At 41.2% G+C, this 26,186-nt stretch overlaps 1 protein-coding gene across 39 annotated transcripts in view; it reads left to right on the plus strand.

Moving 5' to 3' along the window:
• Positions 1-26,186, plus strand: part of CACNA1C (calcium voltage-gated channel subunit alpha1 C) — a 746,601-nt gene that overhangs the window by 483,595 nt on the left and 236,820 nt on the right. For all 39 annotated transcript variants that reach the window (XM_025461617.3, XM_035706871.2, XM_035706874.2 and 36 more), the window contains one exon: positions 4,500-4,639. In XM_025461617.3, coding sequence (XP_025317402.3) covers positions 4,500-4,639 — 140 coding nt within the window. The remainder of the gene's footprint in view (positions 1-4,499; positions 4,640-26,186) is intronic.

The raw sequence follows: 26,186 nt of genomic DNA on the forward strand, positions 1-26,186 counted from the left end.
CAATGTCTGGCTAAGGAACTGCGAGACACAACTCCTGGAGAATCCTTACCCCTACCTCCCTGTCACCAAGCATCCAGCCCTTAGTGACAGGTAGGCATCAAGCAGTAGCTTTATAGTATCTAATCAAGGAGAATCACACCAGACCCAACAAGCCAGGAACACCTCCTAGACCCATTCCTGAATATTTTTACCCCTTCAAAATTAAAATTAGACACTTAATAAAGTGTCTGCTTTAAGTTGGGACTGAGGAAAGAGAAGAAAGTTGTCGAACCTCTGTTTCCTTCAATAAATAATATTTTGTGAACATCTTGCACCCTAATAAGCATATTGTTTTCTTCTAGGAAATACTAGGAGCCAAATCTGGCTTGGATTTGGAATGTTGTTGGACAGACTTGCAAAGCTGGTCTCCATTTTCTAAGATTTCACTGATCTAGACTTCAGTGCAAAGAACATTTCTCTGCAGAGAAAGAAGCCCGATTCCCCCATCCTGGCAACTCTGCCTGGGGTTCAAGGCATCACTAGCTAACGTATATGACACCATCAAATTGTCAAGCTAAGCTGAAAGAATCACAGGGCTGAGAAGGACTTTAGATGTGGTCTGGCTAGAGTTGTCAAAGTTCTTTTAGCTTCAGAACCCATTGTTCAAGCAAAGCCTTACTCAGAGACCCATGAAAGCCACTATATTCCAGCCACTTATCTCTGGCCTTGATGTCCAAGAAGTCCTCAAGGAGTTCCATGGAGCAGAGTTTAGAAATTCTTAATCTAGGTCAACCTCCCCATTCCTGGGTCCTGCCTTGATATGAGTTTCTGCAAAGCTAAGCCCCTGGCTACAGCCTCTTCTGTTTCCAGATCCAGTTCCCTGAGCATGAGTCATTTCAGGAGCTCAAGCTTATTTCTCTAGAACAAGGTTGGCCTGGCCTCAAGTATGGAGACCTGGTCCTGATCCCTGGGCTTCCTTTGTGACCCTAGGCCATGACCCAGCACACACTCTGCTGACAGTGAATTGGTAATCATCTTTAGTACAAAGGACAGAAATTGCCCCATGTCCAATTCCTTCTTTTTCTTGTTAACCACAAAAATCCCAAGATCCCAGGTTCCCATCCCCACATGGCGCTTTGCATCCTGTGCCCCCTCTCCCTAGCCATCCCACTGAGACCTTTCCACTGTGCTTTCTGCTCCTCACAGGCCACTGCCCATTCAGGGTCAGCAAACATTTTCTATAAAGGGCCAGATACTCATTTTCAGCTCACACTTTGTCCCAACTATTCAACCCTAGTGAGGAAACAGCAACAGACAACAGCAGTGCATAAATGATGGGTGTAGCTGCACTCCAACAAAATTTCACTTGCAGATAAGCAGATGGCCCAAATGCTGCCCTAAACCTTCAGCTTTGTCTCTAGCCAGTCACTTAACTTCCTGGCTCTTCCAAGGGTCCTGCTTCATTGCAATCTCTCAAGAGATGGCCACTCTCTCCCAAATGCCTTGATCCACAGCCCAGAGTCCGGAGAGGAGCCCTGAATTTCTCTTATTTCTGCTTTCAGGCTGCTGGCCCTTCCCCCTTCCTAGCAACCTCCAGTTCTGATGTGTGATCAGACCCTTCCACCCTTACTTCTCTTTGTGGGGGGTACTCTATAGGCCTCTAGGGACTCCTCATTCCTTGAAGACATGAGCTCTTGGCTCACTCCCAAGTCTGTCCAAACTCACTATTCCTGCTATCCCCTCCAGTATCTTCTTGGCTCCTTGATATTTCCCCCCTCCCGCCAGGAATCCTGACTCTGTCCTGTCTCAATTGCCCACTCCCATGGTTATAGCCAATATCCCTGCCATAACTAACAACTGCTCCCTCTCCCATAGTCTCAAACCAAACATTCTACTCTGGAAACACTACCATCGGTATTTCTAGCTCTCTCCCTCCAGCACTTTGACTCTGACAATCCATTCTTCCTGTTCCATTCTCTCTGTTCCTCTGCCCATCATGTCCAGTTCTCCTTTCAACCAGCTTAGATGCCCAGCCCCAGCACAATCTCTCACTTACATGCACAGTCAACATCCTTCTTTCTCCATTTACCTTGCTCATTTGGAAAAACACCAACTCCAGTCAAATCCAACTAGATAGAGAACCACCTGCTACCTGAAGCTGTGCCATTGAAAGGGGTAAAGAAACATGCAAAGCTGAGTTGATGGGTTTCACTTTACACCTGTGATAACCAACTTCAAATAGGTCCTTGAGGATACCTGACAAACCTATTCTATGTGCCTAGCCCATTCACTCTTCTGCTTTCTTTGGTGATTCTTACACCTTTGCCTCCTCTAAACTTCCAATACCTGCTCCCCTTTCACATTTTCAATGTAAAAAGCCGATGACCTTGCTACCTGTTTCCCTATGAAAACAGGTATAATCAGGAAAAAACATCTGTACCCCTATAATGTGCCTTCCCATTTGAGCCATGATAAACCATCCCTTCCCCTGTCTAGGGCCAGTACCCCTCAGGGTGCAGGAGATTCCTTCCTGCCTCCTGAAGGATATCAATCCTCCCAGTAATTGTCCTCTCACTTCTGCATGGTCAGATTGTCTGTCTCTGTTACATAACTCCCATCACATATAAAAATGCTGCTGTTTCTCCCATTTAAAAACAAACACAACCCTCTTGATTTCACACCCTCTTCTGGCAACCATCTTTTTTCTTTTACTAACTTTTTTTTTTAAGATTTTATTTATTTATTCATGACAGCCACAGAGGAGAGAGAGAGAGGCAGAGACACAGGCAGAGGGAGAAGCAGGCCCCACGCAGGAACCCAACGTGGGACTTGATCCCAGATCTCCAGGATCACGCCCTGGGTCGAAGGCAGCGCTAAACCGCTGAGCCATCCGGGCTGCCCTCTACTACCTTTTTTTAAAAAAATTTTTTATTGGAGTTCAATTTGCCAACATATAGCATATCACCCAGTGCTCATCCTGTCAAGTGCCCCCCTCAATGCCCATTCTACTACCTTTTAATAGCAAAATTCCTCAGAAGGGTTGTCTATGCTGTGGCCACTCAGTACTTGAAATGTGGCTAATATAAATTAAAATATAATGTCCATGTAAAATACACAGCAGATTTCAAAGATTCAGTACAAAAGGAGTGACAAACTCCTTTGCTGCGAAGAATTAAAAATTCTTCGTATTTATTACAGTTGAAATGATAATATTTTGGTTATGCTGTATTAAATAAAATATATTATCATAGTTAATTTCACCTGTTTTCTTTTTACTTTTTTTAATGTGGCTACTAGAAAATTTAAATTACGTATATGGTTCATATTTGTGGCTTGCATTATATTTCTGTTAGAGCTATCTCAAACTTTCCTTCCTATCCTCTCTTGAACCCATATCTGTTAAGCATTTGTCCCCATCACTCCATCAAAAGAGATGTTTTCAAAGCCTCAGTAATCTGCATGTTGCTAAAGCCAGTGTTCAGTTTCTCATCCTTGTATCTGCAGCACAAAGCCAATTTCTATGGAATCATTTATTTGTGCCCAGGCAAAATCTAAGGGGCATCTTTAGGACTGAGGATGTGGGTAGGGAAGAGAGAGATGTGGGTCCCAGCCACGTGAAGGCAGGAGCTAGGAAACCATGGACTGGGGAGAGGGCACTCCAAAGGGACGGACGCACTACAACAAACTTTTTAAAAATATTTTTTAATTTATTTAAATTCAATTAATTGACATATAATGTATTATTGGTTTCAAAGATAGAGGTCAGTAATTCATCATTCTTATATAACACCCAGTGCTCATCCCATCAAGTGCCCTCCTTAGTGCTCGTCACCCAGTTACCCTATCCCTCACCTACCTCCCCTCCAACAACCTTCAGTTTACTTCTTATAGTTAAGAAATCTCTCTGATTTCCTCTTGTTTTATCTTTTACTCTGTTTCCCTGTGATCCTCTGTTTTGTTTCTTAAATTCCACATAGGAATGACATAATATAATTAATAATTGTCTTTCTCTGACTGACTTATTTCACTTAGCATAATATCCTCTAGTTCCATCCATGTCATTGCAAATGGCAAGATTTTATTTTTTCCATTTTTTCCATTTATATATTCCATTGTGTATATATACCATATTTTCTTTATCCATTCATCTGTCAGTGGACATCTGGGCTCTTTCCATAGTTTGGTTATTGTGGACATAACATGGCACTGCTGCAAACTTTAGCAACTTCATATTTCTGTCCAGGCTGCCCAGCTTACACAAAACCAGTTGTGTTCCTGCACAGCTTTATGACTGCAAAGGGTCTGGCCATTGTCTCTCAGACCTCCCTGGACAGTGGTCATGCCCTTGGCACAGTGATATGCACACTGAGGCAATGTCATCTTATGATGGTCACAGTCCTTCCAACACACACTCTTTGGCTCTGGTTTCTGGGCTGGGGACGCCTGCAAACTCTGCTATCCCAGGCTTCCTTCAGAGAATTCAGGATCTGATAGCTCCATCGCCTCTTCCTCTCTTCTAGGCTTTTCAGTGCAATTTTAGAACAAGCAACCAAAGCCGATGGGGCAAATGCTCTAGGAGGAAAAGGAGCTGGATTTGACGTGAAGGCACTGAGAGCATTCCGTGTGCTGCGCCCCTTGAGGCTGGTGTCTGGAGTCCCAAGTAAGTAAAGCCATTCTTCTGCTTTGCAGTGTATTTTGTCACCACCCTCTGCTGTCCTTTGCTGAATGGTCAGTCAACACATATTTATTCCATTTATTCCATATAGATCGAGGCATTTTTTTTTCTTAAATGAATTCCCTTACTTTAGAAAACCTAACTCTGATGTGGGTCCATTAAAACACACTGTGGTCCCAGCTCCTGTAAACAGCTGAAAAACATCCACAGCAGCCAAACAGTGAAATGAAAACAGGCTACACAGAGAAAGCAATCCCTTGGCCATCTGAGCCATCCCCCAAGGTCCTGGGCTGGGAATCAAAATACATTTGCAGCAGAGGAGCCAGGTGATCAAAGAAGGCTAATCCCGGAGGCTTGCAAGGTATTTTAGCCAATGAGATTATCTCTACTTTCTGTGTTTTTCCAAAGAACAATCAGAAATGCATCAGTGGAATGTTTAAAAAGTTCTATTTGCAATTTCTCTCAACCGTCTCCTTCTTTCATGTCAAATGGGATATTTCTGGCTTCAGAAGCCCTATTTATGGACAGGCTGCACGTCTTCATGAGAACTGATTTTGCCTAAGGGTTGGGGGTGTTCAGCTCTCTGAATCAGGCAGAAGAGCATTGAAGAGATATTGTCTATCCAGGTATCAGCCATGTGGACAGCTCTTCTTTGACCTCTTCCTCCAGAAGCCTGCCCCACTATGGCTCAGCCCCAGGCCCTGAGTACAGAAGCTTTGGGCACCAGCATCAGCTCCAACAAAGTACAGCCCAAGTTGCTTCTGGGGGTTAAGTCAGCTTTCAGAGAGCTCCTCATTCCACTCCTCCTTGACCTATTGGTGCAACCTGAACATAATTTTAGATTTGTGTGCTGAGATTTTTCCCTCTCTAGTCAGCTCCATCAGATCTGGCCCATACTTAAGACTGGGCTGAAACCAGACTAGCTTGGAGATGGGAGCAGAGGACAGGAAAACAGAGCAATCCGCTGAACACTGAACCTTTACCATGGAAATGTGAAGGACCTTATATTAACCTGTTCAATTCTTTCCATACATGCACAGAATAGTGAAAAGATCTTCCCAAAGTAGCCTAATTAACCAACATCAGAGGAGCGCTAGAACCAGGTCTCCTGACTTCCAAACCAACTCTCTTTCCTTCCATACAATACCACTTCTTGTAAAGGATTAGCTGGTATATAACTGTTGATTGTCGTCAATTTTTACACATATACAAGGTAGAGGAATTTACTAGATAAATGAAGGCAGAAGTTGGAATGTTTTCTTTACAGTGGGACCCCCTTGGCAAAGTTTGTGGCCTGTCTTAAACTCAAAAGTGAATGTGGAGCTAAGCCACACAAATAAATTTGGAACAAATTCTTTCTACTTGACCTTAACTATTTTAGGGAATCTAAGAATGGAAATAGTATACTGTTGACCCTTAAACAATATGGGGATTAGATATGTTGACCCCCACCTTGTGCAGTTGAAAATTCACATTAACTTTTGACTCCCCCAAAATTTCACTACTAATAGCCTACTGTTGACCAAAAGTCTTGCTGGTAACATACAGTCAGTTAACACATATTTATATAGATGTTACATATACTATATTCATATATATATGTAATATGCTATATTATATAATATATATTATATATCCTTATAATGAAGTAAGCTAGAGAAAAGAAAATGTTATTAAGAAAATTATATAGAGGTATGCCTAGGTGACTCAGTGGTTGGGCATCTCCCTTTGGCTCAGGACGTGATCCCAGAGTTCCAGGATTTTGTCCTGCATCGGGCTCCCTGCGGGGAGCCTGCTTCTCCCTCTGCCTATGTCTCTGCCTCTCTCTGTGTGTCTCTCATGAATAAATAAATAAAGTCTTAAAAAAAAAAAAAGGAAAAGAAAATCATATAGGGAGGGTGCCTGAGTGACTCAGTTGATTAAGCCTCTGTCTTTGGCTCAGGTTGTGATCCCAGGGCCCTGGGATGGAGTCCTGAGTTGCGCTCCCTGCTCATCAGGAAGTCTGCTTCTCCCTCCCCCTCTCCCCCTCCCCCACACGTGCTCTCCCACTCTCTCTCTCTAATAAATAAATAAAACTTGTTTTAAAAAAAGAAAATCATATGAAAAAGCCCCCACATTTAGAGTCCTGTTCTGTATTTATAAAAGAAAAGTGTATCTTTAAGTGGACCTACATAGTTCAAGTCGTATTGTTCAAGGGTCAACTGTATCTGATGGCCAAGATCCAATTTCCCTTCTGTGAAGCCTAAATTCTTTCTTGGTTAGTCAGCCATAACTCACTAAAGCAAAATCAAGGAATGAGGAGGGTGAGAATAACTTTGAACATGATTGTAAGGAGCTTAATATGGTGTTGGTGCAGCCAGTGTGTCAGTGATAGGAACTATGAGCTGATTCCAAACTTGCAACCAAACTATCTAACAAACACCAAACAGTGGACAAAGGAATCTTACCCTCTTATGTATGTGTTTATTAGGAGCCCACACTTTCAGAACACTGTTCTGGGTATAAGGACATATCATAAAGAACAAATATGGTCCTTACACTTGAGGAATCTGACTATGTAATAAGAGTGTATCAATCATCTTTTGCTGTAGGAACAAACAATCCCAAATTCTAAATGACTTAAAACCAGAAACATTTATACCTGGTTATGTTACATAAAGATGTTGCCCAGCTGCCATGTTTCTGGGCTCAGCTGAACTCTGGGCTTGACCAGCTTCTTTATATTACCTCATTCCAGAGCCCAGGTTGAAGGAACATCCAGCAGGTAGGCCATTTGTTCTCATGGCAGAGGGCAAATGCTCACAAAGGGACAAAGAGCTAAGCTATACAAGCATATTTTGGGCTTTTGCTCAAAATGGCTTAAATCATGGCTACTCACATTCCAGGGGCCAAAGCAAGTCACATTGCTATCTTTGTCCCAGGGATAATGGGACACAGAAGTATACTGTACCTACAGAGAAGCATGGGTGAATAATTGTGAACAAACAGTACAGTCTAACACAAAAAGATTGAGGAGTTTGTTATTAACAGAAATAGTTCCAGCTATTACTCTAGTACAGTAATTAGAAGTGCATATGGTTTAAAGTCACTTGTGCTTCAATGCATTAAAAAGGAGAATCAGATTAGATACAGTAGCTAGGGTTTCACTGTAGAAATTTCCTAAAGAAGATGTCCCATCTTCATATGCATTTAATTAATAGTAGAACTGTATTGTGGTGGTCAGGAAGAAGTAACATGCCTTGGAATTCTCTTATCAAGAAGATGAGGACATGATACAGAAACTCAAATATAAGGCCCTAATATTACCTGCCATGCAGTCCAAGAAGATATCTTTGTCATTAAAGATGATCATACTGAGATGATTTTGCAGTTGTGGGCAGCCTTGCAGGTGGCTTCATGCTTACACATAGGGCTAACAACTCTGTCTGTTTTCCATGGGCCACCCACAGAGTAGCTCTTTTTGGAGTTTAAAGAAAGGGCTGATCCAGCCTGTCGCCCTCTCTCCTAGAAAAGTGTCTGTGTGACTTTTAAATAGAGTATGTAGACCATGGTGAACAAGTACTCTGTGCTACTTTGGTTGATATCATCATCTAGGAAAATGTCAGCAATATCTCCTACCACTACAAACCTAGACAAATACCTCCTCCTTCCATTTCTTAGAACTTTTGGGTGTCTTCTTTCATGTTTTAGCAGAATTCCTTGAAACAGTTGCCTCTATCTATTGTCTTCAATTCTTGTCTTCTCATTCTCTTTTAAATCCACACCAGTCAGGCTTTCTCCTCCATTACTTGTCAAGACCACCAGTGATTTCCACATTACCAAGTCCAGTGGTCGGTTCCCTGGTGCCATTGTATTTGATCTAACTGCAACATTGGGGATCCCTGGGTGGTGCAGCGGTTTGGCGCCTGCCTTTGGCCCAGGGCGCGATCCTGGAGACCTGGGATCGAATCCCACATCAGGCTCCTGGTGCATGGAGCCTGCTTCTCCCTCTGCCTATGTCTCTGCCTCTCTCTCTCTGTGACTATCATAAATAAATAAAAAATTTAAAAAAAACAACTAACTGCAACATTGGATACAGCTGATCATCCCTTGTCTTTGAGCCACTGTCATCATTTGGCTACCAAGACACTTTTCTTTCTTAATTCATTTGCTTTGCCTTATCAGAATCACTTGCTGATTTCTCCTCACATCCTCATCCTTTTAGCACTGGAGAGCTGCAGGCTCAATCCTCAGACCTCTTCTCTATCTCAGGGATACTTGGTTCCCGGTTATCATGTCCAGCCTCCTGGCATTAAATATAACTTATGTGTCTTCTAATAACTACAAACTCTATGTCACCGGATCAGATCTCTCCTCTACACTCTAGACTTGTATACCTACCTGCCTAGTCCATTTCTTTAATTTGATTTCTAAGCATCTCAAACTTACCACATCCATAACAGAACCTCCAGTGATCCCAAAGTCTTTCCTGTAAAGTCATCCTTCTAGTGACTTCAGCCAAAAATCTTGAATGTATTGCTTTCTGTTGTATCCAGTCCCTCAGAAAGTACCATATCAGCCATATCCTCCAAGAAACTCCCTATTTCTTTTCACCTCCAGTGCCAGCCAGCCACCAGATCTCTCACCTAGATTAATATAATAGCTTCCTAACTGGATTCTCTGTTCCCACTCCTGCCCTTTGCCACAGCTTAGTGGTAACAGTAGCCAGCATGATCCTCTTAAAACAAGTCCTGATAAAATACACGTCACCGCTTTGCTCAGAGCCCTCCAGGTCTCCCTAACTCACTGAGTGAGAGCCAGAGTACCGCAGGACCCTTACACGGTCTCATGCATCTCTCTTCTGACCTCATTTCCCTCCAACCTTCTCTTCTGTCCCTCCTTGCCAGCCTCAGTGATTTCTTTGCCATGCCTCCAACATTCCAAACCCACTACCAACATGGCATTTTCACACTTGCTCCTCCTAGTGTCCGGAATGCCCTTTCTCCAGCTCTTCCCTGGGCTGGCCTAGTCACCACCTTTGGTCTCCACAGAAATGTCATCTTATCAGAGAGGCCTGCTTTCCCCCCATCCCATGTCAGTCATTCTCACATTTCCTATGCCCCTTCCCTGCTTTATTTTTCCCATTTCACTTGTCACCATCTGTCATACTTTATGTTTACTTATTTATGTACTTTTTACCCCTTGCCTCATGAGAATATAATCTCCATGAGGACAATTTTTGTTCATTTTGCTCCCTGTTATATCCTCAGCATCTACAGTGCCAGATAAATCTCTGTAGAATGAATGACTATCTCTACTCAGCCACTTCGTGGTGGCTATACTATGTGGCAGTGCTATACAAAGCAGTTACTAAGAACTAACCAGCTCACTAGAATTCTAATGCTAAACAACCTTCCATTTATATATGCCTCATTTAGCATTTCCAGATGGTGTTTATGTCTTCTATCTTATTTGATCTTGGTGACAGTTGTGTGATATATGGATGTACACATAGATGATATGTATGTTATTTCTTGTAATAAATATGTTAGTTGAATGGTTTGTAGGATACATAACTCTAAGCCTCAAAAATTGCTCTTATTTTTTAAATGTCCAAATGTGTATTAAATGCCATTGGAATTTTTTTTAGAGAGGGAGAGTAAGAGAGAAAGGGGGGAGGGGCAAGGAAGAGAGAATATTTAACAGGCTCTGGGGCTCGATCTCACAACCCTGATATCATGACCTGAGCCGGAATCAAGAGTCAGACATTTTAACCAACTAAGCCACCCAGGAACTCCATCATTGAAATCTTAAGATCACAGAGTGACAGAGATGATTGTAAGGGTACAAATCATATATTAATTTGTTCAACAAAACTTACTGAGTGCACACTTGATACAAGATTTTTCTAGCTGTTACAGCAGATGCAAAAATGAATCAGATGCTAAGTGTGTTCTCAAACAGGCTGAAATGTAGAAGAAAAGATGTTCAAACTAATGATGATATGGAACAAAATTTGGAGAGTCCTCTTCCCCCTGCCTCAGAAAAAAAGTTTAAGAAAAATGTGATGAGGTCTATGACAAGTATGCTTTGGAGATGCCATACTTTTGGGAGTGGGGATAAAAAATCAGGAAGGCTTCTTGGACGAGGTTACATTGGGATAGACCCTGAAGGATAAGTAACTAGGAGGCATATTCTAGAAAATTATGAAAAGAAAAGAGAATGACTGTGGGCCTGGAGTTGTACACAGTAAGGCTTTAAGTTTTCAGATGTAAAATTAGTTGACTCTTCCGATGCAATGCTGTGTAATTGAAAGGTTTGTCCATTTTGTTTCATTAAGACTTCTACAATTAAGGAAATCAGTTCCCACTGCTTGTGAGGCACCACTCACCCCAGCAGGAGTGCTGTGAGGCATGCATACTGTTCTGAAGGGTAGGCCATATGGAATAAACATTACACAGTGAACGTGAACAATAACGAGGGTTGTGATTAAATATTTGCAATGTATGCAACAGGAGGGCATTTGTTTGTGGAGCAATAAGCAAAGGGTTATTTCCTCCTTTGTAATCCCATATGCCCTCCTGGAGAAGAACTCTCAGGAGTGGATTGAATAAAGAGAGCAGACATAGATGGAAGTGAGAAAGTGTTTTTTAGATTTGTGAGGTCTTTCACAAAAACTCTTGATTCAACAGTGAAGGTGACTGGATTGAGCAGTCACCTCCATGCAACACAAGCACCAGCCTTAGAAAATAGCATCCATTGACCGTGAACATTTATTGAGCACTTTTTGTGAGCCAAGCCTAAACAAGGCCCTGGAGGCACAGAGATAAATAGGAAACTGTCCCCATCTGTTAAGATATTTGAATGCTTTAGAGACTTTTCATGGGACATGCTATCCCTCTGGTATGAGTTTTTGTAAGATTAGCTCTTTCTCAGTTAAAAGTGTCATTTCTGGAATCAGAATAGAAAACATTTAGCTATTGAACAAGGGTTTGCTTCCTAATTGAGAAGTGAGAAGGAGCATTAAGAACCATATGTGGAGAAGGGTCAAACCCTTTCTTCCCATTTTTCCTTGCTCAGATTAGAACTGCTTCCTGAAAACAAATCAACACCAATCAGCCAACAAATATCTGTTGATTGGATACCAGGTAGAAGTTGCCAGAAGAGATAGAACATAGTGGTTTTGAGCGTGAGCTCTTGAATCAGAATTGATTCTTGGCTTCTGCACTGATTTACTCTGTGACCTTAAGGAAGCTACTAAGCCTTTCTGTGCCAGTAAATGGAAATAATTGTTGAACCTATTTCATATGTTGTTAGAAAAACTAAGTGAAAAAAAAAAAAGAAAAACTAAGTGAGTTAATACATGCAAAGCACTTATACAGTGCCTTGCTTTATAGTAAGTGCTCATTAAATGCTAGCAGTTACTTTATATTATATCCTGTCACATTATATTACATGAGGCATATAAAATAGGAGTACATGGCAAAATCACTATCGAGACAAAACAGATATATTTTTTAAATATTTCATTTATTTATTTTAGAGAGATAGAGTGCAAGCAGGGAGGGGCATAGGGGGAGGGAGAAAGAATCTGAAGCAGACTCTGCACTGAGCGCCGGGCTCAAGCCCACGATCTAAGCCAAAACCAGGAGTCAAACACTTAACCGAATGAGCCACTCAGGTGCTCCAAAACAGACATACTTTAAGTGGTAAAGAACACTTAATTGTTAAATAACAACATGAGACCAATAACTACCAGAGAGGCATTATGTTCCTTAGAGGTAAATTCAAGGATTGAGTTTCCCAGGGACTGTGGCAGCCTAGGAAAGCTTTATGAGGAGACAGTATTTGAAGCAAGCCTTAAGTTTTTGGTAGAAGATGTAGGGATGGAGATAAAAGGACATTCAGGGTGAAAACCTCGTTCATCTGGGTCACCAGGGCAAGCCAGCCCAGGCCGGCCCATAGGTCTATTCGCGGACCCGTCCACCACAGAGAAGGAAGTAGCAAGAGCCGGTGAGGCAAATCGGCACAGAGCAAACTGCAGTCCTGAACGCCATGCCAGGAAGGCAGTTTTCTAAGCAGACTCTGTTCTTTCTCTGCACTGAAAACATTCAAAAGACTGCACTGCAGAGAGACAGCAAAATGCCTCAGGAGCTTCCTAATAAGAGTATCAGAACCGATGGCAAGTGTGGATTCCGGGGAGATTCATTAACCCACCCTGGACACAACTAGCTGATGGCAAAGCTGGGGTCAGAACCAGACCAAAGCAGCCTCTTATTCTCCCACCCTGCCCAGCCTGCCCTGCCAAGTCCAGGGCATCCTGCTCTCCAAGCACTCTGCCAGAGATCTTACACTACACAACACCTAACACACTGCTTTTATTGCTATTGGTAGGGTGGATTCTTGACTTAAAACTTCCTGCTGCAAAAGTTAAAAACTCACCGGAAGTGCCCAAGTACCCAGGTGAACCATACTCATCCTGTAATGCAGTTTTCCCCCAGAATGGCTTCTCCCCTCCTGGGGATTAGTAACTGTGAAATTGGCCACACTGATTAGCAAATGCTGCCAGTTAATCAGACCCATTGGCGGCATATTAGAGCTGCTAAAAACAACTTTTCTGAGTGTTTTTACACTTTGATGGTTCAAAAGCAGTTATGCCATCCTGCCTGAAATTTGCTTACTTTGGGCTTCAATGGATTTGCAGTCACCATTACTGCTCCCAGGACAGTGTTCCCAGGGGATGTCTGCACTGCCAGGGAGGGCTCAGATACCAGAGATGGTCCCAGGAAAAGCTCCCTCCCTGTATTTAAGGACACCTCATTGTTTCAGATTCAGTGAGGGAAAGTCGGCCTAGAGCTGATATTTGCAAATCAAGTAACTCAGCCCCTGAAATTTACAGATTCTGCAACTGAGTCCCAGAGAAGACCAATAAGTCAGAGCAGAGACTCAAGTGAATGCTGTTCTCTCCTCACCCCCTGCTCTTTCCTCTGCCTGTCTCATCACCTTCCTGGACCTCCCTTTCTTCTGGTTCATGTGACAATCCCATAAACTGCAACCCCATGTTGCAGGTGATGCAGGAGAGCTCAAGCCTGATGTGGGCAGAAGACTCAGATTTCAGCCCTGCCTTCACATGCCACCTAGCTCAGGGACCTTGGGTGGGTCAGTTCTCTCTGGATCTCTGTTCTACCTGTAACTTGAAGGGCCTGACCTGCCTGGCCTCTGTCTCTTCCGCCCATCCACATGCTCTTTCTCTCTGCCAGGAGCCGGCCTTCCTGCCTCTCTACTCTCTGCTCTCTCTTCTTTTTCATTTCCTTCTTCCCCTTACTTTTTATTTTATTTTATTTTTAAAGATTTTATTTATTTATTAGAGACAGAGAGAGAGAGAGAGAGAGAGAGAGAGGCAGAGACACAGGCAGGGAGCCCGATGCAGCCCATGCAGGGAACCCGATGTGGGACTCGATCCTGGGTCTCCAGGATCACGCCCTGGGCTGAAGGCAGGGCTAAACCACTAAACCACCCGGGCTGCCCTTTCCCCTTACTTTTTAATTTGCTTTCTCTGCCTTTTCATCCCTTTTGTCCTAAAAGGATGTCTTAAATGTAATGGAACCTAAAACCAAAATGAGGGACCTTAAACCACTTAACGAGGCTATTGCCCATCCCACTGCCCATCCTATTCAGAAATGCTTTCTGCAGCATCTTCTAGGTCTCTTGTCTGCCACTTTTTTAAAAATTTTATGTATTTATTCATGAGAGACACAGAGAAAGAGGCAGAGACACAGGCAGAGGGAGAAGCAGGCTCCCTGCAGGGAGCCCGATGCAGGACTCGATCCCGGAACTCTGGGATCATGCCCTGAGCCAAAGACAGACGCTCAACAACTGAACCACCTGGGTGCCCCTGCCACTTTCTTTTACTAAAACAGGACACCTTGTTCCCTGCATTCCTCTCATGGTGCCATTCCTGAAGAATGTCTGAGTGGGAAGTGACATTAGATATCTGGTCCAAGCAAGTTTCCATTTTACAGATGAGAACACTGCAGCCAGACATCGTAAATGGCTTTCTCAAGGTCACACAGCTCCCTGGTGGCAGACAGACAGGATTCAATTCCTACAGCACCTCTAAGAAGAATGAGAGGAGTCGTGATAGGACCCTCTGGTTTTGTATAGTCTTTGGAGCTTACAGAGCTCCCTCACACACATTAGCTCACAGTCACCCCAAGAGGGAAGCCTGAGGGAATGTCAGTGCTCCCTCCCACTTCCCTGCTCTGGACAGCCTGCTGGCTTGTGTTCACTAAGGCAGAGCAGACCTTATGGAGGACAGCTAGAAACAACATCGCCTTTTAACATTACAAACATGGCCTGCTTTGCTTGTGAGGAGTCTGAAGTCTGCTCCCTGGTATTGGCATGCCTTGCCTACCAGAAACAGAATAGAATTTAGAATAGGATCTCATACACTCTGCCCCCAGTCCCCAAAACCTGTCAGGTCCAAGGCAGCTGGAAGTTGATGCCTACCCTCTCCTACATCACCCAGCATGATTCCACTGCAAAACCAGCTCCCTCTGATTTGGGAGCTCTTGACCTCTCCCTTCCAGATGCCTCCAAAGGGCCCACAGAATAGGAAGTCAGGGGCATGGTCACAGTCCCAGCTCTGCTGCCAGCCTTTCTGTTCCCTGCTTCACTTTGCCTTAGTTTCTTTATCTACAACGTGAGATTAGTGATGGACAGGGATGAGGTTTTACCCCTAAAGCCCCATGAGCTTCTAGCAAAAAAAAAAAAAAAAAAAAAAGACTCTTTTAAATCCACCTCTTGAAGAGAGATGTTATGGATGGCGATGAGCCATGGCATCATAGTTGTAAGAAAAAGATGATGACCCAGATGCAGCAAAACAAGTTAATTTTAAAAATGAGCATATTTCAAAAGTTCCAGGCCCTGTTGTCATGGAGTTTTACTAAGAGGTTATTGAATATCAATAACAGTATCTGACTAAACCAGGAAAATCTCTATCATTTGCTGTTCTACATACAGTAGCTGAAAAACTAATAATGACAACAAACGCCTCCAATCACACAATAACTTCTCATATTTACTGAAGTAAAGCACAGACATTCCCCCAGTGATGAAAATGTCCCTTTTTGATTTAAGAACAAATGTAGGCGGTGATAAATGTTAGGGTTACCACCAACTAAAAGCAATATTCGGCATCAGTGCAAGGCTTTCAGACTGCAAGAGCTTTATTGGCTGATTAATCGGCCCAGTGGTCCAGGAAGGCAGGGACATTATCCCTAATTTATAGATAGGCAAATATAGTCCCAAGTGCTTCTCCCAGAGTAATGAACAGAGATGGGTTCAGACTATTTTCCGACTCAGGAATACTCCCTATAGGACTCGGGTCTCTGTTGTCTGGAGGAGGGCACATTTTCCCATCAGGGGGCTCCATGTGGCTTTCAAGATTGAGGACAATTGATAGAGTGCTAGTTTATTTATGTTTTGATGGTTGGTGAACCTCTTTGTTTACAGGAGCTGATGAGAAATGGTATCATTGCCACCTAAGGATTTGTAAGAAAGTGGGAGGTACTCTAGGTCTGTAGGTGAAGAAACCAGGGATCTAAGTCTAGCCAGCAAGGTGGCCTGAATGCTTAACCTCTGATCTTCAGTTTCCTCATTTGGGAAATGAAAGGGTTAAGCTGCACTAACCCTAAAATTCTTCTGAGCCATATCATCCTGTGCTTCAATGGCTTCAACAGCCATAACCTGAGAATTTCTTTTTTAAATCACTTGTTCTAAATATAGTCATCAACAGGGCATGACCTTTGGCAAATCCCTTCACTCTTTGACCTCCCAATACATTAGCAATCATTGGTGGGGGAATATGTCATCTAGTGAGTCAACAATATTAATAAAGCACTGATCATGTGCCCAGGACTGTAGCAGGTGGTGCAGCTCACAAAGGGAGAAATCTTCTTAAATTCAGGAAGCTCCGTGATTGATTTTCTTTTGTGCTTGGCCCTTTCCTGGAGATCCCCAACCCCAAACATGAAATATCAGCCAGCAGTAAGGTGACAGTAACCTAATGTGAAATAATGATAATAATAAAGGCCACTTAGGCTTACAAGAAACCCATGCTTTATAAGGGCTGGAAGGAAAAATGAGGAGGGTAGAAAATGAAGATATAGTGAGGTCAGTGTCCCGTGAAATGATCAATAGACAGAAAATGAGCCCTAGGTACCTGTTATTCTTGGTTTGTTCCCTCCTGCTGATCCATGACAATTAGTACGTGAGGACATAGACAGTGGAGTCCCACTGCTAGGTTCAAATTCCCAGGGCCACGACTTATTAGCTAAATGCCTCAGTTTCCTGATCTATAAAATGGGGGTTAAAATTGCATTTACCTCATAGATAAATGAATGCTCATAAAGAATTTAGAATTGTGCTCAACACATAAGAAGCATTCAGCAAATATTAGCTATTAGTATTCCTGTGGGTCCAACTCTCTACCTACCTCAGGCTCCAAGTTGGACTGGTTAGAGGAAGAGGAACTTCTACAATTCATTTTTTAAAATTAACTTTAATGAAGTAGAATTTATATTCAATAAAATTCATGCATTTAAAGTGTATAGTCGCAAATATAATAACAATAGTAGAATTTCATTTACCCAATCCCTTGTCTTGTGTGATTATCATACATCTTTTTTATTTATACATATATTTGAACCCCATCCTACAGTGTTAATATATTTTTTTTGCTTTAAATAGTCAGTGGTCTTTTAAGTAAATTATGAAAAATGTAAACATAATCTTTTATATTTACCCACTTGTTTGTCATTTCTAGTGCTCTCCATTCCTTTCTATAGATCCAAATTTTCTTCTGATATCATTTCCCCTCACCCTGAAATACATCCCCTAGGATTTATAAAAAGCAGATCTGTTGCTGCAGAATTATCTCTGCTTTTGTTTATCTGAAAATGTCTTTATTCTATTCTCTTTTTGAGGAATATTTTAGCTGGATATACAATTCCTGTTTGACACATTTTTTTTTTCTCAGAACTATAAAGCTGCTGTCCCTTTTTTCTTTTTTCTTTCTTTTTTTTTTTTTTTTTTGGCCTCCATTGTCTCTGATGAAAAGTCATTAATCTTATTATTATGGTTCCCCTATCCATGTTTCTTTTTTTTCTTGAGTTCTTTCGAGATTTTCTATCTTTGGCTTTTAGCAGTTGACTACAATCTCCCATGAGGATTTCATTATATTTTTCCTACTTGGAATTTGCTGAGCTTTTCAGATTAAAGGCTTTCATCAAGTTTGGGGAATTTGGGGTCATTATTTCTTCAAATATCCATGGTTTTTTTTTTTTTAAGATTTTTATTTATTTATTCATGAGAGACACAGAGAGAGAGAGAGGCAGAGACACAGGCAGAGGGAGAAGTAGGCTCCATGCAGGGAGTCCAATATGGGACTCCATCCCAGGTTTCCAAGATCACGCCCTGGGCTGAAGGTGGCGCTAAAGCGCTGAGCCACCAGGGCTGCCCTATCCATGTATTTTTTTGCTCCAATCTCACTCTTCCCTTTCTGAGACTCCAATTACACTTATGTTAAGCCATTTTATATTATCTCATTAGTTCCTGAGGCTTTTGTTCAGTTTTCTTCAGTCTTTTTGTTTTGTTTTGTTTTGTTTTTGGTCAGTTTCATAGATTGAATAATTTCTATTGATTATTCTTCCAGTTCACTCACTTTTTTCTCTGCTGTCTTCATCTTCATTAAATGTATTCAATAAATTTTTCATTTCAGTCACTCTTTATAAGATCACCATTTGATTCCTTTTTATGATTTCAATTTACCTGTGAAATTCCCTATTTGTTCTCTCTTTAACACCATATACTTCTTTAACTCTTTCATTATATTTTCCTTTAATTCTTTAAACATTTTCTAAGATGTTTTAAAAATCCTTGTCTGCTAAGTCTGACATCTGAGCAATCTCATTTTAAGTTCCCTGTTGAATGACTTTTCTTGATAATGTATCACAGTTTCCTATTTCTTTATATAGCTAGTGATTTTCTTCTGAAAACTGGAATTATGAGTAATAAGTTATAAAGAACTGATTTCTGTCTTCTTACTAAGAGTGTTGATTATTCAGCAGGCAGTTCAGTTACTGGCTGATCACCGTGAACTTTTGTAAGCTTGGCTTTTTTGCTTGTTGGTGCAAACTGATTGAAAGCCAAAGCCCTCCAACCTCCAAACTCCATTTTCCTTTCAGATCTTGTCAAACTTCCTTACAGGCTTTGTCAAGAGTTTTCTTACTGTAAGGTAAGTTACTTATCCCAGGTGTATCTTTTGGTGTCTCAGATGCCCAGGGTATTAATGGGCCCACTATGGCAGGCCCAGAATGCCATCCTACAGACATTGCTCTTTCCCCAGCACTGGTTAGCCTATAGTATTTTTTTCTGCTTTTTTTTTTTTCTAAAGATTTTATTTATTTATTCATAGAGACAGAGAGAGAGAGGCAGAGACACAGGCAGAGGGAGAAGCAGGCAACATACAGAGAGCCCGATGTGGGACTCGATCCAGGGTCTCCAGGATCACGCCCTGGGCTGCAGGTGGCGCTAAACCGCTGCGCCACCGGGGCTGCCCTTTTTTCTGCTTTTCACCCTATCTGATAGTCCTCATTGGTTTCACCTTGCACATGTATGACCCAGCCCTCAGCCATGGATGCATAAGAGACCCCTACACAAACTTCTAGGGCTCCTTATCTACCTAGCTGCCTCCTCTTTGATGTCACATGACAGCCACTACAGCTGCCTAAATTCTGATCTGATCTCTGCCTTCTCAGATCAGTGGAGCTGCAGTGGTGTGTCTGCTTTGACTGTAGCTCTTGGTGCCGCAATGAGGAAATTGTTCCTAGTCACAGAATTATGGTGTTTACCTCTTGAGTTTCAATTCTCTCAGGGATTACTGTCCTGTGCTGCTTTTTGTCCACTTCCTGAAAATAATTTCCTCATAGTTTGCCTACTTCTTTAATGTTTATAGTAGAGGGCACATCAGCTACTATTTTCTCCAAAATGGCTAGGAATGGAAATGTGCTTGATTTTTAAATCTCAAAATTGGTGACTAATATGTTGGCAGAAGTAAAGTATTCCCCAAACATTATATAAATTACAAATAATATTATTTCTTATATATTATATAATATAATTCTATGTTATATTATAAAAGTTATGTGTTAATTCATTAGTCACACATTTATTGAGGACTTATATATCAGGCACTGTGGTAGTTGGAAGAAGAAAAAGTACTAAAATCTTTCTTAAGATATTTAGAAAATAACTCAGCAAATTTTAGATCCAGAGTGGGCTTTCTCACCCAATACCCTCTTTTAAAGATTTTTTGAGACCTAGACCCAAAAAGGTGACATGGCTGCCAAGATCACACAGCTATTATAGGCAGAGGAGAAAATAGTCTGGCATTTTTTCTCCCGGTAAATCTGAAATCTCTCTAAACAAAACAAAACACTGAGCATAATGCTTAGAGATGTTCCCCTCTATAGAAAATTTGATCAGTGCCAAAGCCTCTATTGATTCATTTGTGAGTTTAGCCAAGAAGGGAAATAAATAAGTCTGGAATCCTAAGAACATTTTGTTTGAGTTTCATAGAAAGATTGACTTTAGCATACAGAGCCACCATAAGTTGGCATCAATAAACAAGTTTGTTTCTTTGTTAAACTCTACCTCAAGAACAGCTAGGGAAGAGAAAGCTGTGAGTTGCCTGGGTATAATAATGTTTGTTGGAAAAAAGAGATATAATCGGGACTATCTTAGTAACTCATCCAACTTGATAACTCTATAGTAATCATGTCTCATTTGCCGCCTGAATCATGGAGACATTTTTCAATTTTCCTAAAAGCTGTACCTTTTACACATTTCTGAAAGGAGTAAGAATCAGCAGTGTCTGTAACCAACCATCACTCCCTTCTGTTTAATCTTATTACCAGTTATTTCACTCTGTATATAGCCAGTTCACAGAAACTTCACTCAAATAAGCTCTATCCAGAATCTGGCACTAAGAGAATTTGACTAGCAGAGATTTCCCAACCCTTTTTAATATGTCCACATATTCAAAGACCCAGTTACCTGGATCTGGGGTGGTAGTGTCTCAGTACATAGTCTTTCTTATGAAGTACAGATCACTTTTCCTTTCTGAAATGCCACATGAGGTAGTTTGGATCGACTGTCCTACTGAGTACAACTAGAAAGGCTGAACAAAATATTCTAAATCTCTTCTGAAACTTGAAAAAAAATGCCTGACTAAAACAAATATCAATCTTCTCTGGAAAAGGATACATCATCAAAGTTCTCAAGTTATTTTGAAAAGCAATTTTGCAAAAATAAGGTCTAACCCACAATACAAAATAACTAGGCACACAAGGAAACAAGACAACAGGAATGAAAATGAGTAGAAACAGTGGACAATAGAAATAGTCCCAAAGGGGACTCAGATATTGGAATTATCAGAGATAGACTTGAAAATAACTATATTGACTATATAAATTAAAAAATAAATAACTGTATTTACTATATACAAAAAGATCAAAAACAAGATTGATCATTTTCCAGAGAACCATAAGATTAAATATATATATATATTTTAGATATGGAGAATACAATAGCAAATATAAAACATGCAGTGAATGGATTTAGAAAAGATTTAGCACAGCTGAAAACAGGTCAGGGGAAAATACTGAGGATGAATCACAAAATTAAAAGAATGGGAGGGATCCCTGGGTGGCGGTTTGGCGCCCAAGGCGCGATCCTGGAGACCCGGATCGAATCCCACGTCGGGCTCCCGGTGCATGGAGCCTGCTTCTCCCTCTGCCTGTGTCTCTGCCTCATTCTCTCTCTCTCTGTGTGACTATCACAAATAAATAAAAATTAAAAAAAAAATTTTTTTAAAAGAATGGGAAATACAGAAAAGAATGCTAGAGATTGGAGAATAAATGCTGAATTTTATGAAATTTTTTCTCATCTATTGATAGACTCAAGATTTTTTTTTTTTGTAAAGAAAATACTTTTTGACATGCCACTGAAGTATAATGTAGTGGCTATCTAGATGTAGAAGGGGGTACTACCAGTGGGGGCACGAGTAGGGCTCCTATAGAGCTGGTGATGTTCTGTTTCTGGACCTGAGTTATAGTTCATTATATGGCTTTATTTTATGATAGTTTATATCCTGTAACCTCTTTCTTTTTTGCACTTTTCTGTATGTATGCTGTATTTTACAATTTTTTCAAAGAGGTTTAAACCAAAAGAAAAAGTGCAGGCCCAGGCAGCTGAATCATTGACAAGTGCCAAAAGAAGTCTGTTTCCTATTCTGCCTGTAGCAGAAAGATAATAGTTTGTCACCAGTAGGGAGGCAGCATTTACAGGGATGGCAAATCATGATCCCAAAGACTTCCAAAGGATTAGAGCTGTCATGAGAATGATACTGTTGAGAAGGATTGCAAGGCCCCAACTAGGACAGGAGGAAAAGAAGCCATGATAGATAACAACATCTGTCACAAGTGTCAGAGAGTGATGCAGTATATCTGCCATTCTTATCTAGATAGTAGCTAACAGTTGAGGTTTTAAAGTAAACTTAGCTTAGCTTTTAATTCCAGCTCCAGGTGTGTTATGCTGAACAAGTTGTAGTCCTCAAGAAATGATATTATCATTATCGTTCACTTTGGATTGTCTTGTTTCCATTTTGCCATATTTATTTTCTTCTAATATCAGGATTTCTTAAGTATTTTTTTTCTCTGAGGTTCTCTTTCCAACCCATATTGCTAATACAAAAAATTAATTCAATATCAAGGTTGATATTTTAATTCTCTTAAAGTTTTAAATTTATTAGGCAACAGAGTATTTGCCAACCCTTTCCTAAGACAACAGTCCTCCTTTGGTGCTCATTAAACCACTTGTGAGATGCATAAATTTATTAATATGGAAAGGTTAAATTAAAAAGAAATGGAAACCTCTAATGAGTAAAGACATTTTAATAAGAACATGTAAAAAAAATAATAAAACTTGAGACTATAGGAAAGCTATCCAGGCAAGAGTTTTTCCTCCCTTAATAGGAATACTCTTTTCCAGTAAGAAAATGCATCCAGCATCCTTGAACTTCTCAGTATGACAAACTTACTCCTAAACCCAAGAGGAACTGTCTTCCTGGTTCTAGACCTTTTTTTTTTTTTTTTTTTTTTTTGAAAGCCATTTTAAGCCTGTGAACCATTAAAAAGTGTTCATTTCTTTGTTGGCCAAATGAAGGCATAAAACATAATCTGTGAGTTTTATCACACCTGTAATTTCTAGCCAGTCCAAACAAGTTCATGTGAATCAGAGATAAGCTTTAGACCAATAGTCACAAGCTGATATTGTTGATGATGGTGGTGACAATCTATCTGATTGTCACGATAGAAATGCTGATAGGAGCATTCATTGTTAAACGTCAGTCAGGTATGACGTTGGAAGATGAGGACCAACTCTGATTGGCTAGAGAGTTAGAGTCAATAGGGTGGTTCCTCCTAATAGAATGGTGATAGTGGCACACAGAAAGTCCATGATACTTTGCCAACTACCCTAAACTCATTGTTCTGTCTGGCCACAGCGTTCCATTTGCCCCACCACATCTACTCCACACCCTTCTCTACTCTGCTCTCAGGCCTAGGGGAGCTGATCAGATGGAGTACAGCAAAAAGCTGCCTTGCCCTCTGGCTTTCAGTTGGATCCAATCAATAGGGAGCAGAGCAGGAGCTCAGTAGGAGAGAGGTGAGTGAGGTCAGAGTTTTCATGTCCCTAGATCCTTCCCTGCAGGCTATTGAGTTGGCACCATCACACCTCCTTCTCAAGATGACTCTCTCCACAAACCACTCTCCTTCCCACTCCTGGTAACCACCCATTTTTTGCTGGAACCTACTCTTATGATTTGTCACTTGGTTTCATTTTTTTCTGCAAGTAAATTTTGGGTACCTACTATATGCAGATCATATAAAAGGAAATTTGGAGTCTATCTTCTGTGATGGAACCATTGCAGGTTTCTGAGCAGGGCAGTTTTAGGATGAGTAATGGGCCAATGCTGCAGAATGGGTTGGAGTGGAAAAGAACTGGAGACATGAAGCCTAGTGAATCAATCCAGGTAGAAGATGACAAGGACAGCAGTGGCTGCAGTAGGAAGAGCATATATGACAGATGCTATGGGATGAAGAATTGTCTGCAATTGATGAAGAAGAAGTAAGCCAAGGTTGAACCTTATGGAGACTGATTTTTGGAAAAAGGCTATGAGCTCAGGTTTAGGTTTCTTGAGTGTGAGGAGATGGAAGGTAGGACAACCCAGCAGAAGTATCTAATAGGCTTACAGAGTAATATGACTTGAACCCAAAATAGAAGGCAAAGAAAATCTAATTGCAAATTTGGGCTCATCTAATGGTGGTGACTACTAACCTTTTAAGAGACAGTGGATGAATTTCCTGAGAAAAACAGAGTTAGACACAGCCACACAAGGAGTAGAAGACTAACTGAATAAAAAGAGCAGAAGGAAGCTTCACCCACTGACACAGTTCACATGTACATTCCTCCCCTTCCTTATTGCTCCCACAATTCTTTGGGCATAATTATTAGGAATATTGTCACCCATTTCTGCAATTAGCTGTTTCCATGTCTGCCTCTCCATCTAGCTTACAGCTCTTCATAGGTAGCAACTGCATTTTTTTTTTTTTGGTCTTTGTAATAGTCTTCAAATTAAAGGAGGTTCAGAAGGGAGGAAGGAGAGGGAAGGCAAAGAATTAACTGTGGAAGTGGAAGAACTACAGCTGTACACCTGTCACAGAGACAAGGTGGGAGAGAGTTTCAAAAAGAAGGGAGTAATGAATGGCACCAACTGGGCCAAGGCAAATAATGGCCATGGCAAAAGTATGGGTTTGCCAGTTGGTGGACATAAGTAACCTTTAAAGATGTAAGCTTGGTAAGAGTGCTGATGATATAGGCCCTGCTGTCAAGAGGGAAAATTGACACTGAGCAATTCCTTCCTGTAATGTTGCAGGATTGGGTCATAATCATCAGGGTCCTTTCCATAATTCTGTTAGATAGCTTTTATTGTTACTGGAAGGAGACACTAGCATACATCACTTTTGCTCCCCAGCAGTGCAGTGTAGGTATTTGTCTCTCTGTCTCACCCTCTGCCATGATCATATGTCTAGGAAAAAAGAAGAAGAAAAATTGTAGTAAAGAATCCTATAGGACCCTGATATCAATTAGGATGTAGTATTTTCTGTATCCAACACTGACTTCATGCACTTTACCGATCATATAAAATATCTTTTTTTAAATAATAAATTTATTTTTTATTGGTGTTCAATTTGCCAACATACAGAATAACACCCAGTGCTCATCTCGTCAAGTGCCCCCCTCAGTGTCCGTTACCCATTCACCCCCACCCCCCACCCTCTTCCCCTTCCACCACCCCTAGGTTCGTTTCCCAGAGTTAGGAGTCTTTATGTTCTGTCTCCCTTTCTGATATTTCCTACCCATTTCTTCTCTCTTCTCTTCTATTCCCTTTCACTATTATTTATATTCCCCAAATGAATGAGACCATATAATGTTTGTCCTTCTCTGATTGACTTACTTCACTCAGCATAATACCCTCCAGTTCCATCCACATCGAAGCAAATGGTGGGTATTGGTCATTTCTAATGGCTGAGTAATATTCCATTGTATACATAGACCACATCTTCTTTATCCATTCATCTTTCGATGGACACCGAGGCTCCTTCCACAGTTTGGTTATTGTGGCCATTGCTGCTAGAAACATCGGGGTGCAGGTGTCCCGGCGTTTCATTGCATCTGTGTCTTTGGGGTAAATCCCCAACAGTGCAATTGCTGGGTCGTAGGGCAGGTCTATTTTTAACTCTTTGAAGAACCTCCACACAGTTTACCAGAGTGGCTGCACCAGTTCACATTCCCACCAACAGTGTAAGAGGGTTCCCTTTTCTCCGCATCCTCTCCAACATTTGTGGTTTCCTGCCTTGTTAATTTTCCTCATTCTCACTGGTGTGAGGTGGTAACTCATTGTGGTTTTGATTTGTATTTCCCTGATGGCAAGTGATGCAGAGCATTTTCTCATGTGCGTGTTGGCCATGTCTATGTCTTCCTCTGTGAGATTTCTGTTCATGTCTTTTGCCCATTTCATGATTGGATTGTTTGTTTCTTTGGTGTTGAGTTTAATAAGTTCTTTATAGATATGGGAAAATAGCCCTTTATCTGAAAGGTCATTTGCAAATATCTTCTCCCATTCTGTAGGTTGTCTTTTAGTTTTGTTGACTGTATCCTTTGCTGTGCAAAAGCTTCTTATCTTGATGAAGTCCCAACAGTTCATTTTTGCTTTTGTTTCTTATGCCTTCGTGGATGTATCTTGCAAGAAGTTACTGTGGCCGAGTTCAAAAAAGGTGTTGCCTGTGTTCTCCTCTAGGATTTTGATGGAATCTTATCTCACATTTAGATCTTTCATCCAATTTGAGTTTATCTTTGTGTATGGTGAAAG

This window comes from Canis lupus, chromosome 27 (genome assembly GCF_003254725.2).
Source record: "Canis lupus dingo isolate Sandy chromosome 27, ASM325472v2, whole genome shotgun sequence".
Taxonomy (NCBI): Eukaryota; Metazoa; Chordata; class Mammalia; order Carnivora; family Canidae; genus Canis; species Canis lupus.